Raw genomic sequence first — 17,684 nt, 5'->3', positions numbered from 1 at the left:
ATTGTATAAAGATATAATTTTTATAGTGGACTGTGTGATTGTGAAAATCTGTGTCTGATGCTCCTTTTATCCAGGGTATGGAGAGATGAGTAAAAAAAACGGATAAACAATAGGGGGGATACGGGGTGAAATAAATTGGGTAGATGGAAATATTAGTGGTCAGTGAGAGGGAGGGGTAAGCGGTATGGGTTGTATGAGATTTTTCTTTTTATTTCTTTTTCTGGAGTGATCCAAATGTTCTAAAAATGATCATGTTGATGAATGTACAACTATGTGATGATATGTGATATGTGAGCCATTGGCTGTACACTATGTATGGACTATATGTGTGTGAATATTCATCGATAAAAATTAAAAAATAAAAATAAAGAAAACCCCCAAGGCACGGGGACTGGGTCCCTCCCCTCCAAACAAAAGGGTGTTCAGCTCACGAGCCCCACACAGCAGCTGTGAAAGGCCGTGCTCTCCTGGGGATGTCCAGCTTCTCACCCGGGATTGCCTCCCCCGGACACTGTCCACAGTGTTGGGCTGACAAGCCTCCCTCCACTTCAGGACCCCCTCAGGTATATCTGGGTTTTGGGGGGTGAGGCACTGTCCCGGCAGGGCCACGTCTGAGCCAGCTCCCGCCATGGTCCAAGGTCTATAGAAAGTCAAGGACGGGGGCTCCCCGATGGGGAAATCATCAAGGATCCCACCTATATGTTCTGCGCATCTGAGGTATCCAGCTTATGAAATGTTCTCACCCAGAGTATCTTAACTGAAGCCTTACAACAACCTCGGGCCCGCTTTACAGAAGACCACAGGCTCAGAGAGGGCAAGCGGCTCATTAGTGTCACACAGTGCTGGAGAGGCCAGGCGCAGAGTGGCATGTTCCCCCAGGCCTTCCCACCCTCTCGGCCTCAGAGCCCCCCTCATTGGCTTGTCCCTGCTGCCGTTGGAGAGAGAAGGGGGCTCCAGAGCCGGGAAAGTGTGTGTGTGTCCTGTGTCCGCTGATGCCTGGGCTTTCTCCAGGAAACCCAGGGGAAGCGAGGGGATGGCGTGTCGTTATTCTACCCACAAAGGAGCTGTTCTTGCTGGGAGGGGAATCGAGAGGGACTGGCTGTCCAGGGCTGCCCGGAACATTCTCAGTTCTCACCTTGCAAGTCCCTGTCTTGGCAAACCAGGGTGGTGAGTCACTGAAGCCTACCACATTTCCTCCTGTCCTCTCAAATAATATTCCTGTGGCCACATTTTGCCTGAGCCTGCCCTTTTCCTGCTTCCTCCATCAGCCCACTCCTCCTCCTGCCTCACCTCCTGGGAGACGTGTTTGTCTGTCTGTCTGGCTCCCCAGGAGGCTCTGCTCTCAGAGGCTCTAGGTACCCAGCTTGGGGGGGGGGGGGTGTCTGAACACAGAGCCCTTTGCGAGGAAGGGGAAAAAGGAGCAGGGGCGGGGTCCTGTGTGGATCTCATTGTGGGGGTCCCAAGCCACCTGTCTTCTTCACCTTGACCCTGGGCCTCGGGCAGGGTCTCGGGAGCCGTGGCTTAGCTCGCTAACTCCAGGGGCTTAACTCGTGTTCCCCAAACCGCTCTGTCTACACTCTAACCACGAGCGCCAGTGAAGGAAATAGGGTCTTTGCAGATGGAATTAAGTTAAGGCTCTTGGGATGAGTGCATCCTGGATTTAGGGTCGACTCTAGACCCTGTGGCTGCTGTCCATGGAAGAGCAAGGGGAGGGAGATATGAGACACTGAGGGGAAGCCTGCATAGAGGCAGGCAGGGGACTGGCGGGCAGCTGCCACCCACCCAGGGATGTCAGGGTCGCCTGAAGCCGGAAGGACACCTTGAATTCGGGCTTCTGGCCTCTAGGACCATTTCTGTTGCTTTAAGCTGCCGGACTTGAGGCTGCTTGTTGGGACTCAGCTGCCATGTCCCCATCCTGCTGGACAGGGCACCTCTGCAGAGCCGGGAACGTGGCTCTCCCCTGGGCTCGGTGCCCTGGGAGCATCAGATGAGATGCACTCGTCCACTTATTTGCCTTTTTGTCAGTTCGCAGTCGAGCTGTGTCTCCCGGGGTTGAATCTCAAGGTGCTGGAAGGTTAAATGCGAGCCCCTGTGTGTGGTCAAGCAGCAGGTTCCAGAAGGTGACCTTGAGGTTCTACGGGCCGGGGTGGCGTAGGAAGGACAAGGCTGGGGGGACAAGCTGGCAGGAGCCTGCGAGCAGGCAGACCCCCGGCCGGGCCGAGTGAGGGGTGAGCTGCGGCCTTACCTTGTACCTGGTGCCCAGGTTCAAGCGAATCTGCTTCTGCTGGTGGGTGGAGAAGCAGAAGAGGATCTTGTCTTGGCTCTTAATGTGCACCTTGACATACTGGTTGAGCTCCAAGGAGATGGGCTGAACGGGCGGTGCGTGGACGTGGAGGCCGAGGTCCCACCAGTTCCAGACCTTCTGGCCTCTGCCGTGGGCAAAGTAGAAGCCCAGGTTGCGGCTCAGACTCAGCCTAGACCAAGAAGCCTGGTCAGGTGGCCCTGGGGGTCCCCACAGCCACTCCTGAGGCAGGGCAGACCCCCAGCCCCTTCCCTCCCTTCCCTCCTTCCCTCTCCTGAGCCCCCTTGTTCCTTGGGAGGTGCGCAGGTGCTCGGCTGTGCGGGGAGGCGGAACAAAGGACATTGACCCAGGCCAGGCCCTGCACTCTGCACCCTGTGCCCTGTGCCCTGTGCCCTGAGCCCTGTGCCCTGCACCCTGAGCCCTGCCCTCAGCCTCTCCTGCACCCTGTTCCCTGTGCCTTGCACCCTGAGCCTTGTGCCCTGCGCCCTGTGCCCTGTGCCCTGCGTTCAACCTCTTCTGTGCACCTCTCCCCTCACGCCCACCCTCCTTCAGCCCCCAGGGCAGGCCTGCTCTTCACCTCCTCATGGCCCTTGCCTGACTCTTCTGAAAGTGTCTTCCCAGCCCTGCTTAGCCTCCAGGTTTCAGCTTTAATGTCACCTGCTCAAAGATGTCCTTCCTGACCAGCTCGTCCGGTTCCACATGTCTCTCTGTCCCTTCTTAGTTTCCTTCATATCACTTACATACAGATACCACATATGCACATACGTATACGCCTATATACACATAATACACTTACATATATACATACACGTACAACTATATACATACACACATTCACATGCATACACATATACACACCTGTCTATATACAATACACACATATGCATATGCACCTATATACACACATACACATACCTATATACATGCACACATACACATGTGCACATACATACACATATACACACCTGCATACACACAATGCACACATATGCACATGCACCTATATATACATATACATATACACACCTATATACATGCACACATACACACGTGCACATACATATACAAATATGCATGCCTATGTATACACAGTACACTTACACACATACATATACACATATCTATATACATACACATACGCACATATACATATGCACACCTATATACACACAATACACTTGCACACATATATCACATACACTCCTGTATATACACAATGCACTTTAATATATATATGCATATACATACAACCATATACATACACACATACACATGCATACATACATATACACATATACACACATATACGCACGTCTATATACACACATATATTATGTGTGTATACAGGTGTGTGCATGTATATAGCATGTGTGTAAGTGTCTGTGTGCATATCAGTGTGCCATGGGGTGGAGGCAGAGGGAAGAGGGACACTTGGGGATCCCTGCTGGGTTCCCGGGTCTGGCCTGAGGCCTTTGAAGGGAGCTCAGAGGACCATTGGCCACAAACTGGTGGAGCTCACTCCAAGCCTCGTTGAGTAACTTTGAGCTCCTGGAATCTTCCCTTTCTGAGCAGTTCCCTTCCTTCTGGCTGAGGAGGAGCTCAGGGTCAGGAGGGAAAGCCACCAGTATTTCCTCCAAGTCTTAAAAACCTTCCAAAGGCAGAAAGGGAGTGGGTCCCGATGGCAGAGATGGAAGATGAGAAGTTGTGGGTTCCTGGGCCATGAACTGGCTACAAAGTGGGGGCCTCACTGCGCAGAAGCCAAGCCACCCTGGGGAAGACACCAGAACCCAGAACACCTGGGTCCATTTCCTCAAAGAATCGAGGCTTTTCCAGGTCCCAGGCTGGCCTCCGGTGTGAGCACTATCAACCATCTCCTCCTGGCTAAGAGAAGGGTGGATGGTTGCTTCCTGTGGCTTTTAATGCAGGGACAGTGTAGATTCGCTCCGAGTCCTCTGTCTTTATGTTACAGTCTTGAGTGGAAGACAAAGCTGGCAGCTCGGGAGCAGAGGCTTCTTTCCCCAGCCTTCCAGGCACTGTGAGGACATGTGGGCTGGGCCATAGAATCACTGGAAAGCTTTAACAAAATGCAGATCTCCAGGCCCCATCCCAAACCTACTGAATGAGAATCTTCAGGGTAGGGCTCAGCCCTTCCCCCAGATCTGAGCAATCATCTTCAGTTTTGGTGGGCTGAAGTTTGGTGTGAAAATGAGTGTCTCTTGTATACCTTATTTGGTAATTTAAAAAAATGCTTCTTTTTTTAGGCTGAGTCAAAATGTGTCAAAGATTAGCACCAGTGATTGTATGTGTAACTCAGTGCCAGTGACTTATCCTTTCTGGGCTGCAGTTTCTGCATGAATAAAATGAAGGTAATTTTTTGGTTTCTCTAGCATCTCTTCTGGCCCTAAAATGTGATGTCATAAAAGAGAAGAAGAGGCTCTTCGGTATGTAGCCAGATGATGTTTGAGATAATTAAAAGTGTTTCTTAGCCCTGCTCCCCTCCTGCTTTTGGACTTTAGCCCCTTCCTCCACCATCAGATCACATTCTCTCTACAAATGGTCCTCAGGACAAGGCAGACACCACCAAGAAAGAACAAAGAAGTTATTGAGAAATGGTGTTTTAGAAAACTCATAGCTGAGAAAATACTCTTAAAATATAAGACTTGGGGACTTTTCTATTTTTGGAAATTAAAAAAAGAAGTTTGACTTTGACTATCAAGAATAAAGAAAGGATAAAGTTGATCAAACATAATATGCATCTCCCACCATGACCATTTAGAAGGGAAGGAAGGGGTAAGTCCTGAAATGATGGAATGCTTATTCAAGAGTGACTGAGTTACCTTGCATTGGTAAGTGTTTCCATTTGGGAATGCTACCAGAGTGCAATATACCAGAAATGGGCTGACCTTTACAAATACCCAAATTAAGTCATCAACAAGAGGATCCCTTCACTAACAAAAGGCTGATTGCATCCAGGTTTTCTCTGCCACATGGGAAGGCACATGGTGATGTCGGTTGTTCTTCTCTCCCAGTTTCTGGTTTCAAGCAGCTCTCAGCTTCTGGTATTTCTTGGGGCATTTTCCTTCTGCATCTCCAAATGTCTTGTCTGCTCTCTGTATCAGCCTGCCAGGCATCTGTGTTTTCTTCAAAATTTCTCCCTCTTAAAGGATTCCAGTAAGCAGATTAAGACCCATCTTGAATGGGTGGAGTCACATCTCCATGGAAACAACCTAATCAAAACTTCCCACCGTCTGGTCGCCAGGCATTTGCTTCTGAGGTGAGTGGCCCCAGAGCTCAGGTCGGCCCACGGGTTAGCTCCAGGATGAATCCTGACCTCCCGGGAACAGCCACAGGCCCGGGGGCAAGCTCCATCTTCCTGAGACTCTGCCCAACGGATGAACCCAGAAAGAGGACATGGCTACTGAACAGGGGGAAGCAAGGTCTCAGGTGTCCATGACCTTCAAGGATGTGGCTGTGCTCTTCACTTGGGATGAGTAGAGAAAGCTGGATCCTTCTTGGAGAATCTTGTACTGGGACATGATGCTGGAGAACTACAGGAAGCTGATCTCAGTGGAACTCCCATTTTCCAAACCAAAAGTGATTTACCTATTGTAGCAAGAAGAAAGGCCATGGAAGGTAGAGAAGGAAAGTTCTGGAGGTGCTTCTTTAGGATGGGAGTGCAGTCATAAAACTTCAATGTTAACTCAAACACAAGACTCATCATTTCAGGGACTGGTAATGCTAATGACAAGGTCCCAAAGGAATGGGCCTTGGGACTTTAAATCAGAAAATCCCTGCATATACGAAAATAGATTAGAAAAACTGGATAAAAAGGAGAAAATTCTCACTATGGAAAGAAGCCATAGAAATATTGAATTTGGCCAAAAGTTAAGCCTAAAGCCAGTCCCTGATAGACAACAGATAGTTCCTAGGGAAAAAAACACTGCCAAAATGTGAAATACAAGAAAATAGATTCAAACAGAATTCAGATTTACTTAACCAACCAAAAAGCAACACAACAGAGAAATGGCACAAATGCAGCATGTGTGAGAAAAACCTTCATTAATAATTCATCTTTTCATAAACAGGAGAAAAACTACAGCAGAGAGAAATTATTTAAATGTAAAGAATGTTTGAAAGCATTCAACCAAAGTTCAGCTGTAATCCAGCATCAAATACCTCATACTGGAGAGAAACCCTATGTATGTAAATAATGTGGGAAAACTTCACTTGTAGTACATCTCTTTGCAAACATCTAATCACCCATACTGTGGAGAAATCTTATAGATGTAAAGAATGTGACACATCCTTCAGCCGAAGGTCAGGCCTTTTTATGCATCAAAAAATCCAAGCTGGTGAAAATCCCTATAAATATAATCCAGATAGGAAGTCATCTAGTTGCAGCACACCCCTTCCTGGATGTCAGAGGATTCATTCCGGAAAGAAGTCCTATCTATGCAATGAATGTGGCAACACCTCTAAGTCTGGTTCATCCCTTCGTTATCATCAGAGAATTCACACTGGAGAGAAGCTTTTTAAATGTAGTGAATGTGGGAGAGCCTTCAGTCAGAGTGCGTCTCTTATTCACCATGAAAGATTCACACTGGAGAAAAGCCCCATAGATGTAATGAATATGGAAAAGACTTTACTTCTATTTCATGACTTAATAGACACCGAATAATTCATACTGGTGAGAAGTTTTATAGTTGTACCAAATGTGGTAAAGCCTTAAGTTCCCATTCAACACTTATTATTCATGAGAGGATTCATACCGGAGAGAAACCATGTAAATGTAAAGTACGTGGAAAAGCCTTCAGACAAAGTTCAGCTCTTATTCAGCGTCAGAGAATGAATACTTGAGAAAGACCCTATAAATGTCATGAATGTGGGAAAACATTCAGGTGTAACTCATCCCTTAGTAATCACCAGAGAATTCATACTGGAGAGAAACTATATCGATGTGAAATATGTGGAATGTCTTTTGGCCAAAGTTCAGCTCTTATTCAACATCGCAGAATTCATACTGGAGAGAAACCCTATGAATGTAATACATGTGGGAAACTTGTCAACCACAGGTCATCCCTGATTAATCATTATAAAATTCATATAGAAGAAAACCCCTAGAAAGTAGATTTCCTTGTGCAAAAGCCTTAAACCAAAGCTCATCAGGGAATACATAGTTGTGATGATGTTATAAATGTAATGGATATGAGAAAACTTTTCTATACGAATTAGTTCTCATCAGATATTAAATTCCAGGGATGAACTTTTACTATGAAACAGATATGAGGAAAGCATTCACATCTGTCAGACACTTAACCTGAGATGAATTCACAACAGGAGATATTAACTTTGGGTGTTTGTAAAATAAGAGTTTTTTCCCCTCTCCCTTTCTATAGCAGTATACACTAGATGTAACATGTGACCATCATAAACATCTGGGTGGCTGGAGAGGTTTGTATTGAATTTTTCACTAGAAAAACATCAAACCTTATAGACTGGTGTTCTAGTTTGCTAGCTGCTGGAATGCAATGTACCAGAAACAAAATGGCTTTTAAAAAGGGGAATTTAATAAGTTGCTAGTTTACAGTTCTAAGGCTGAGAAAATGTCCCAGTTAAAGCAACTCTATAGAAATGTCCAAACTAAGGCATCCAGGGAAAGATACCTTGATTCACAAAGGCTGATGAAGTTCAGGGTTTCTCTCTCAAGTGGAAGGGCACATAGCGAACATGAAATCATCTGCTAGCTTCTTCTCCTGGCTTCCTGTTTCATGAAGCACCCTGGGAATCATTTTCCTTCTTCATCTCCAAAGGTCGCTGGCTGGTGGACTCTGGTTCTTATGGCTATGTTGTTCTGCTTTGTTCTTTCTCTGAATCTCTTTTATTCTCCAAAATGTTTCCTCTTTTATAGGACTACAGAAACTTATCAAGACCCACCCAAATGGGTGGAATATGTCGTCACCTAATCCAGCTTAACAACCACTCTTGATTAAATCACATCTCCAGGGAGATGATCTGATTACAGTTTCAAACATACAGTATTGAATAGGGATTATTCTGCCTTTATGAAATGGGATTTAGATTAAATCATGGCTTTTCTAGGGGACATACATCCTTTCAAACAAGCACAACTGGTAATATATTTTTAATAACATTTTAATAGCATAGAAAAAGAATTGTTTAAAGAAACTACATTCTTAGAGAAAAGGACCAAATAAAAGATTAAAATCAACTGTTAACTACCTCTCAGTCTCCGGGGTTTGTCCGTTTCATTATTTGACATCAAATTTTGTGCATGGATTTCATTTTAAAAATGTATAATAAAGATCTGTTCTCTTAGCAAAAAAAAAAGTTCCCACCCAACAATAGGTCTGCCTCAACAAGGTTGGATTAGAAGAACATGACTTTTCTGGGGTGTATAACAGTTTCAAAGCAGCACATTCCACTCTCTGGACCCTGAAAAGGACATGTTATTTCCATATACAAAATACATTCATTCCATCACAATATCACAAAAGCCCCAAGCCTTTTAAATCACAATACAAATATAATACAAGGTCAAAATACAGTATAAAATCTCATCAAAGTTGGCTATGGGCATAGTCTGTCCTATGGAAAAATTTTCCTCTGGATGTAGACCTATGAAACTTAGAACAAGTTATCTGCTGGAAATATACAAAGTAGGGACAGTCATAGAGTACACATTCTGATTGCCATAGGAAGAAATTGGGAGGAAAACAGGGGTCACCAGACCCAAATAGTTCTAAAAGCCTACAGGGCATACTCCATCATGTTCTAAGATCTGAGAATCATTTACGAAATGATGTTTCATCCTTGGAGCTTGAGAGAGTGGCAGTCCCACCCTTTCTAAGGGCTTACACAGTGGCCCTGCTCTCTGCAAACACTGGGGTGAGGGTTGCATATTGGGGAGCATTGGGGAGACCACTTTGCTCTCAGTCCCATACTCCTAAAGCATCTGGGTGGCACTGGAACTCTCTGCCATTTCTGGGGCACACGTTCAAGGCCTTCAAAACAGTGGGGGTAGTAGCCAGGCTCTTCCCAGTCCCCAGGGAATGTGCTCCATCCTTTCTGAGGCCTGAGGTGGCAACACTTTTCCACTGGCCCTCTGTCTCTGGTGCAAATTCACGATCTCCATATGCGTGTGTGGATCTGCAATCCTGGTCCAAGATTACCTGGCTCCAGACTTTAGCTTCCATGGTACTGCCTCTGTAGTAATTTTTCCTTCAATTTGTCCCTTTTCTGTCCCTCTTGGTCCAGGCTGACCATGGTTCCATTTATACAGATCCCACAACACTCTTGTTGGTTTTCCATGCCATATACAGGGATCACAATCATCAGATTTTACACAAATCTTTTCTGGATAACTCCATCTCCAATCCTGGCTTGTGCTGAAATGGCTGACTAGTTCCATGTTTGTTTAAATCCTCATGTAGGGCAATATTCTCTGGGTACTCATATTCCAAATGCTCAGAATTTTCCAAACTATCAATTTCTGGTTTCTTTGTACCCAAGAGTTCAGTTCTTATCTTATCCCTTTCTTGTTGCATTTTACTATAACTTGCAAGGAGAATTAGGCCAATTTTCTGCATTTAGTTTGTAAATCTCTTCAGCTAAGTATCCAAACTCGTTGCTTTCAAATTCTATTTTCCATCCAACACCAGTACTCAATTTTGCCAAATTCTCTGCCACTTTAAAACAAGGATCACCTTCTAGTTTGCAATGACACAGTCATTATTTCCATAAAAGATCTCATCGGAAGTATCTTTAAAGTCCACATTTCTACCAACAGTCTCTTCAAAGCAAACTAAGTCTTCTATATCCTGCATCTCACAATTCTTCCAGAATCTTTCCCTTATTCATTTATAAAGCCATTCCAGAATTTTTGGTGTTTGCGAATCACAGCATCCTACTTCTCTGATACCAAAATCTGTTTCGGTTTAGTAATGCTGCTGGAATGCAGTATATCAGAAATGGATTGACTTTTACAAAGTGGATTTATTAGGTTACAAATTTACCATCCTAAGGTCATGAGAATGTCCAAATTAAGACATCAACAAGATGATACCTTCACTCAAGAAGGACTGATCATGTCTGGGGTTTCTCTGTCACCTGGGAAGATGCATGACAATGCCTGCTGTCCTTTCTTCCCTGCTTTTGGTTTCAAGTAGTTCTCTCAGTTACTGACATCTCCTGGGGCATTCTCCTTCTGCATCTCAAAATGTCTGTGTCTGGTTCAGCATCGGTCCTCAAATCATTTGTGTTTTCTACATAATGTCTCCCTCTTAAATGACTCCATGCAGTATACAGGGATTAATAAAATGATTAAGACCCACCTTAAATGGATGGGGTCATATCTCAATGGAAACAAGCTAATCTAAGAGTTCCCACCCAACAATAGATCTTCCCCTACAAGATTAGATTAGAAGAACATGACTTTTCTGGGGTACGTAACAATGCCAAACCAACAACATAAGATTAAGATTCCCAGAATTGGAATTTTGAAAACTAACGTCAGTTATCATGAGATATTTAGAAATTGCATTTTTCACTCCTGTATTGGTGATGATACATTTGTCTCCAAAGCACTTACCAAACCCTCCTCTCTCCCAGAACAGGGAGGGACTGGGTCTTTCTAAAACACTTCTCATAAGAGGTGTTTAGGAGATGAAACCAGTAGGTTGTGGCCATTATAATCTCTGAGTCCTATTTCATCCATCAGGAAGCTATGGCACAATAGGGCCAGTATAACTTCTCTGAGGGCAGGACGCTGTCCCACCAATCCACTGCTATATCTAGCCTCTGTTTTCAACAGGTGGATGAAGGGATTCCCAAATATGAGAGAGGCTGACTTACCTAGTGTGAAGGAGGAAGGCAGGGAAGATATGAGAATCAAACCATATTGTCTATGTATGGCAGAAGGTATTGAGGACACATGTCCCAAGCTTACCAGATATCTCTGTTGTTATCATAGAAGGTAGCATGGCCAGAGTTATTGATTAGGGCCCGTATCCAGGTTTGCTTACTGTCTTCCAGAATGATGTATGTGAACACTTTGATGTTTGTGCAGAAGATAAGCATAGCCAGGTTTCCTGACGGGTAACTGGAAGATGGTTAAGGCACAAGCAGTTCATTGGGGTCCCCTGGAAGATCGCTACAGAGCATGCTGGGCCTCAGTCAAGGCACCATGCCCCAGCCCCAAATCACACACTTTTTAGGCAGCGGCATGTGTCCATGTGAGCATTCCTTTGCTCCAGTGGATACTGTATTTGTCCTGTTCCATCAGGAAAGAGAACTTGGAAGATACTTTCATTGGGGTAGAGAATTAATTTTCCTTCACCATGATGCACCTGGGAAGAAAAGACATGCCTATGAAAAAATGCAAAGAAACGGAATGTCCCAGTTCAGAGTATGGTGCTCCCTGTGGTCTCCACAGGTCCCCATACTGCCCACCCATCACTACTATGAACCTGGAGAACATTGGATAAGAAACCTGACAGGGCCTCCGCTTACTTGTGTTGAGTGTGTTTGTGTTTATATTTTTAAATGATTATTTCAATAATTCTTATTGGTTATTGGTATATACAGGTTTTAAAAATTTCTTCTTGACTCCTATGCTGGTTTGAAAGAATTTATGCACCCTAGAAAAGCCATGTTTTAATTCTAATCCAACCTTGCAGAGGCAGCTGTTTCTTTTAAACCCTATTCAGCACTGTAGGTTGGAAACTTGATTAGATCATTTACACAGATATGTAAATAATCCCCCATTCCAGGTGGGGCTTGATTAGTTTACTGGAATCCTTTAAAAGAGGAAGCATTTTGAAGCAATGAGGGAGCCATGGCACAGTCACAGATCCATGAGAGCCCCAGGAGCCAGAGGCCTTTGGAGATGGAAAAGGAATGCCCCTGGGGGGAGCTTCATGAAATGAGAAACCTGGAGAAAGCTAGCAGATGTCACCATGCTTGCCATGTGTCTTTCCAGTTGAGAGAGAAAGTCTGAACTTCATCGGCCTTTCTTGAGTGAAGGTAACCTCTTGTTGGTGTCTTAATTTGGGCATTTTTATAGACTTGCATTAATTGGGACATTTTCATGGCCTTACAACTGTAAAATTACAAAATAATAAAATCCCCCTTTACAAGCCATTCTGTTTCTGGGATATCGCATTCTGGCAGCTAGCAAACAAGAACAACTCACTTTTAATGAATTGTATTATTCTAGGAAATCGCTCATTTAAAGTAAATTTTCAAAGGAGTGGTCATAAAATGTTTAAGTCACAATTGTTTTTAAACCTCTAATGCATCTGTAGTTATGTTTCTGTGTTCACGCTTTATATAACTTATACCTTCTCAATTTTCTCGTGGATGAAACTTACCAGAAGGTTTGCCTGTTTTCTCAGTTTTTTTGAAGAAAAGCTTTCACTTTTCAATTTGCATATTAAAAAAATATTCTATTGTACCAATGTCTGCTCTTATGGTTATCATTTGTATCCTTTCCATTTCTGTGGGTTTTTTGTTTTATTTTTTCTGATTCCTTGAACTGAATGATGAGCTTTTCATCCTCCTTCTTCTTCAACATAAGCATTTTACTGCTGTAAATCCTGCTCCCCAATACTATTTAGCTGTTTCCCAGGAGTGCAGATATATTCCTTTTATTTTCATTCATTTCTAAATATTTTCAAATATCTAATATGATTTTTCTTTGATACACTAGTTATTTAGAAATGTTTTTATATTTGTAAGTACATGAATTGCTTTTGGTTATAATATTGTTGTAATTGCTATTATTGTTATAAGCCTCTGATTAACATTTACCATGGTCATAAAGTGGAATCATACAGTGCCTATCCTTTCATGTGTGGCTTATTTCACTCAGCTTTATGTCCTTAAGGCTTATCCATTTTGTCATGTGCTTCAGGATGTCTCTTTGCCTTACTGCTGCATAATATTCCATTGTATGTATATATGACAGTTTTTAATCCACTAGTCTGTTGATGGGCATTTGGATTGCTTTCCTCTTAGCAATAGTGAATAATGCTGCTAAAATCATCGGTGTGCAAATGTCGGTTTGTGTCAGTTCTTCTGGGTGTATAGCGAGTAGTGATATTGCCGGGACATAGGACAACTCGATATTTAGTTTCCTAGGGAACTGCCAAACTGTCTTTCCTGGTGGTTATACCATTGTATATTCCCACCAGCAGTGCATAAGTTTTCCAATTTCTCCACATCCTCTCCAACATTTGTAGTTTCCCGTTTGTTTAATAGCAGTCATTTTTATAGGTGTGAGGTGGTACCTCATTTTAGTCTTGATCTTTGCTTCTCTTACAGCTAATGAAAATGAGCATCTTTTCATGTGCTTTTGAGCCATCTGTATTTGCTCTTCAGAAAAATGCCTACTCATATATTCAGGCTATTTTATAATTGGGCTGTTCATTCTTTTTTTGTTGAGTCATATGTTTTCATTATGTATACAGGGTATCAAACCTTTATCTGATGTGTGACTTCCAAATATATTCTCCCTTTGCGTTGTTGGCTGCTTCACCTTTTTTACAAAGTCTTTTGAGGCACAAAAGCATCTGATTTTTTAAAAATTGATTTGTTAATTAAAAAAAAAATACCCCAAAGCACCAAACAGACGCAAACTTTCTTAACTTTTGATCATTCCATTCTACATATATAATGAGAAATTCACAATATCATCACATAGTTGCATATTCATCATCATGATCCTTCTTAGAACATTTGTATCAATTCAGAAAAAGAAATAAAAAGAAAACAAAAAAATTCATACATACCGTACCCCCCACCCCTCCCTTTCATTGATCACTAGCATTTCAATCTAAATTTACTTTAACTTTGTTTCCCCTATTATTTATTTTTATTCCATATGTTTTACTCATCTGTTGATAAGGTAGATAAAAGGAGCATCAGACACAAGGTTTTCACAATCATGCAGTGACATTGTGAAAGCTGTATTATTATACGATAACCTTCAAGAAACATGGCTACTGGAATACAGCTCTATATTTTCAGGCAGTTCCCTCTAGCCTCTCCATTACATCTTGAATAACAAGGTGATATCTATTTAATACATAAGAATAACCTCTAGGATAACCTCTCGACTCTGTTTGGGATCTCTCAGCCATTGACACTTTATTCTGTCTCATTTCACTCTTCCCCTTTTTGGTCGAGAAGTTTTTCTCAATCTCTTGATGTAGAGTCTCAGCTCATTCTAGGGGTTTTCACAATCCCTTGAAGCTGAGTCTGAGCTCATTCTAGGATTTCTTCTGACATTTCCTGGAATGTCCACACCCCTGGGAGTCATGTCCCACATAGGCAGGGGTAGGGTAGTGAGTTTTCTTGTTGTGTTGGCTGGAGAGAGAGGCCACATCTGAGCAACAAAAGAGGTTCTCTTGGGGGTGACTCTTAGACTTAATTTTAAGTAGGCTTGACCTATCCTTTGTGGGGTTAAGTTTCATATGAACAAACCCCAAGATTGGGGGCTTAGCCTATAGCTTTGGTTGTCCTCACTGCTTGTGAGAATATCAAGAATTCCACTTGACAAAGTTGAATTTTCCCCCTTTCTCACCATTCCCCAAAGAGGACTTTGCAAATACTTTTTTTATTCACTGTTCAAATCACTCTAGGATTTATCAGGGCATCACTCTGGACAAACCAACAAAATCTCCTGTCCTATTCAAGGTTCCATGTACTTATGGTGTTCAATGAAGCTGTCTACATAAATTATATTAGGAAATGCACTAGTCAAAATATAAATTTTGTACCAAATAACCATTTTTGGCTTTAGTCTCACACATAAGTTAAAATTTTAAAATATTAAGTGCCATCTACTTTCAGCACCCTGCAGTAATGACATTCCTTTGTTCTTCCTCATGCAAAAACATTTTTAAAATTTGTACATTTAGTCACTATCATTATACACTGTAGGCATTCCTAGATTATACCATCTCAGTCTTTATTGTCTATCTTTCTTTCTGATTTCATTTGTGCCCCCAGCCCTCCTCCCTCTATCATTCTCATATTCAGCTTCATTCAGTGTTTTAACATAATTGTATTACAGTTAGGTAGTATTGTGCTGTCCATTTCTGAGTTTGTACATTCAGTCCTGTTGCAAAATCTGTATCCCTTCAGCTCCAGTTACCCAATATCTTACCCTATTTCTATCTCCTGATGGTCTCTGTTACCAGTGAAATTCTCCAAGTTTATTCACTAGTATCTGTTCATATCAGTGAGACCATACAGTATTTGTCCTTTTGTTTCTGGTTAATCTCACTCAGCATAATGTCCTTAAGGGCCATCCATGTTGTTACATACTTCATAACTTTATTCTATCTTATGGCTGCATAATATTCCATTGTATGTATATATCACAGTTTGTTTAGCCACTCATCTGCTGATGGACATTTTGGCTGTTTCCGTCTCTTTGCAATTGTAAATAATGCTGCTATAAACATTGGTGTGCAAATGTCCGTTCGTGTCCTTGCCCTCATGTCCTCTGAGTAGATACCTAGCAATGGTATTGCTGGGTCAAATGGCAATTCTTTATTTAGCTTTTTGAAGAACTGCTGAACTGCCTTCCACAGCAGTTGTACCATTTGACATTCCCACCAACAGTGGATAAGCGTGCCTCTTTCTCCACATCCTCTCCAGCATTTGTTGTTTTCTGTTTTACTGATAATGGCCATTCTGGTGGGTGTGAGATGATATCTCATTGTGGTTTTGATTTGTATTTCTCTAATAGCAGGGGATGTTGAGCATCTCTTCATGTGCCTTTTGGCCACTTGTATTTCCACTTCTGAGAAGTGTCTGTTCAAACCTTTTGTCCATTTTGTAATTGGGTTGGCTGTCTTTTTGTTGTTGAGTTGAACAATCTCTTTATGAATTCTGGATACTAGACCTTTATCTGATATATTGTTTCCAAATATTGCCTCCCATTGTGTAGGCTGTTTTTTTTTAAACTTTTTTATTAATTAAAAAAAATTAACAAACAAAACCTTTAGATATCATACCATTTACATATACAATCAGTAATTCTTAATATCATCACATAGTTGCATATTCATCATTTCTTAGTACATTTGCATCGATTTAGAAAAAGAAATAAAAAGACAACAGAAAAAGAAATAAAATGATAATAGAGAAAGAAAACTATACATACCATATCCCTTACCCCTCGCTTTCATTTACCACTATTTCAAACTGAATTTATTTTAACATTTGTTCCCCCTATTATTTATTTTTATTCCATATGTTCTACTCTTCTGTTGATACAGTAGCTAAAAGGAGCATCAGACATAAGGTTTTCACATTCACAGAGTCTCAATGTGAAAGCTATATCATTGTTCAATCATCATCAAGAAACATGGCTACTGGAACACAGCATTACATTTTCAGGCAGTTCCCTCCAGCCTCTCCACTACATCTTGAACAACAAGGTGATATCTACTTAATGCGTAAGAATAACCTCCAGGATAACCTCTCAACTCTGTTTGGAATCTCTCAGCCATTGACACTTCGTCTCATTTTACTCTTCCCCCTTTTGGTCAAGAAGGTTCTTTCAATCCCTTGACGTGAATTCTCAGCTCATTCTAGGGTTTTTCTCAGTCCCTTGATGCTGAGTCTCAGCTCATTCTAGGATCTTTGTTCCACGTTGCCTGGAAGATCCACACCCCTGGGAGGCATGTCCCACGCAGAGAGGGGAAGGGTGGTGAGACTGCTCATCATATTGGCTAGAGAGAGAGGTCACATCTGAGCAACAAAAGAGGCTCTCTTGGGGGTGACTCTTAGGCCTAAATTTTAAGTAGACTTGACCTATCCTTTGTGGGGTTAAGTTTCATGTGAACAAACCCCAAGACTGGGGGCTCAGCCTATAGCTTTGGTTGTCCACACTGCTTGTGAGAATATCAAGAATTCAACTTGGGGAAGTTGAATTTCTCCCCACTCTCACCATTCCCCGAAGGGGGCTTGCAAATACTTTTCCAGTCACTGATCAAATCATTCTGGGATTCATCGGGGGATCACTCTGGACAAACCAACAAAATCTCATGTGCTACCTGAGATTCCAAGTACTTATGACGTTCAATCAAACTATCTACATGAGTTATATTAGGAAATGCTGTAGTCAAAATCTAAGTTTTGTAACAAATAAACCTTTTTTGCTTTAGTCTCACACATAAGGTGACATTTTAAAGTATTAATTATCATCTATTTTCAGCACCCTGCAATAATGACATTCCTTTGTTCTTCCTCATGCCAAAACATTTTTAAAATTAGTACATTGTACATTTCACAATTATTATACACTCTAAGCATTCCTAGATTATACCATCTCGATCTTTAACATCTATTT

At 42.2% G+C, this 17,684-nt stretch overlaps 1 protein-coding gene and 1 pseudogene across 2 annotated transcripts in view; one reads left to right on the top strand and one right to left on the bottom strand.

The window, feature by feature from the left end:
* The window catches only part of ERICH6B (glutamate rich 6B), a 117,415-nt gene that overhangs the window by 6,372 nt on the left and 93,359 nt on the right, over positions 1–17,684 (bottom strand). For both annotated transcript variants that reach the window (XM_077158276.1, XM_077158275.1), the window contains exons 10-12: positions 11,582–11,667; positions 11,268–11,420; positions 2,246–2,474 (exon numbers count right to left, since the gene is read on the bottom strand). In XM_077158276.1, the coding sequence (XP_077014391.1) occupies positions 2,246–2,474; positions 11,268–11,420; positions 11,582–11,667 (468 nt within the window). The remainder of the gene's footprint in view (positions 1–2,245; positions 2,475–11,267; positions 11,421–11,581; positions 11,668–17,684) is intronic.
* On the top strand, positions 5,714–7,423 carry LOC143679282 (uncharacterized; annotated as a pseudogene).

The sequence above is a fragment of the Tamandua tetradactyla genome, chromosome 4, assembly GCF_023851605.1.
Source record: "Tamandua tetradactyla isolate mTamTet1 chromosome 4, mTamTet1.pri, whole genome shotgun sequence".
Lineage (NCBI taxonomy): Eukaryota > Metazoa > Chordata > Mammalia > Pilosa > Myrmecophagidae > Tamandua > Tamandua tetradactyla.
The sequence above is the reverse complement of the archived record's forward strand: the minus strand, read 5'-3'. Positions and strand labels throughout refer to the sequence as shown.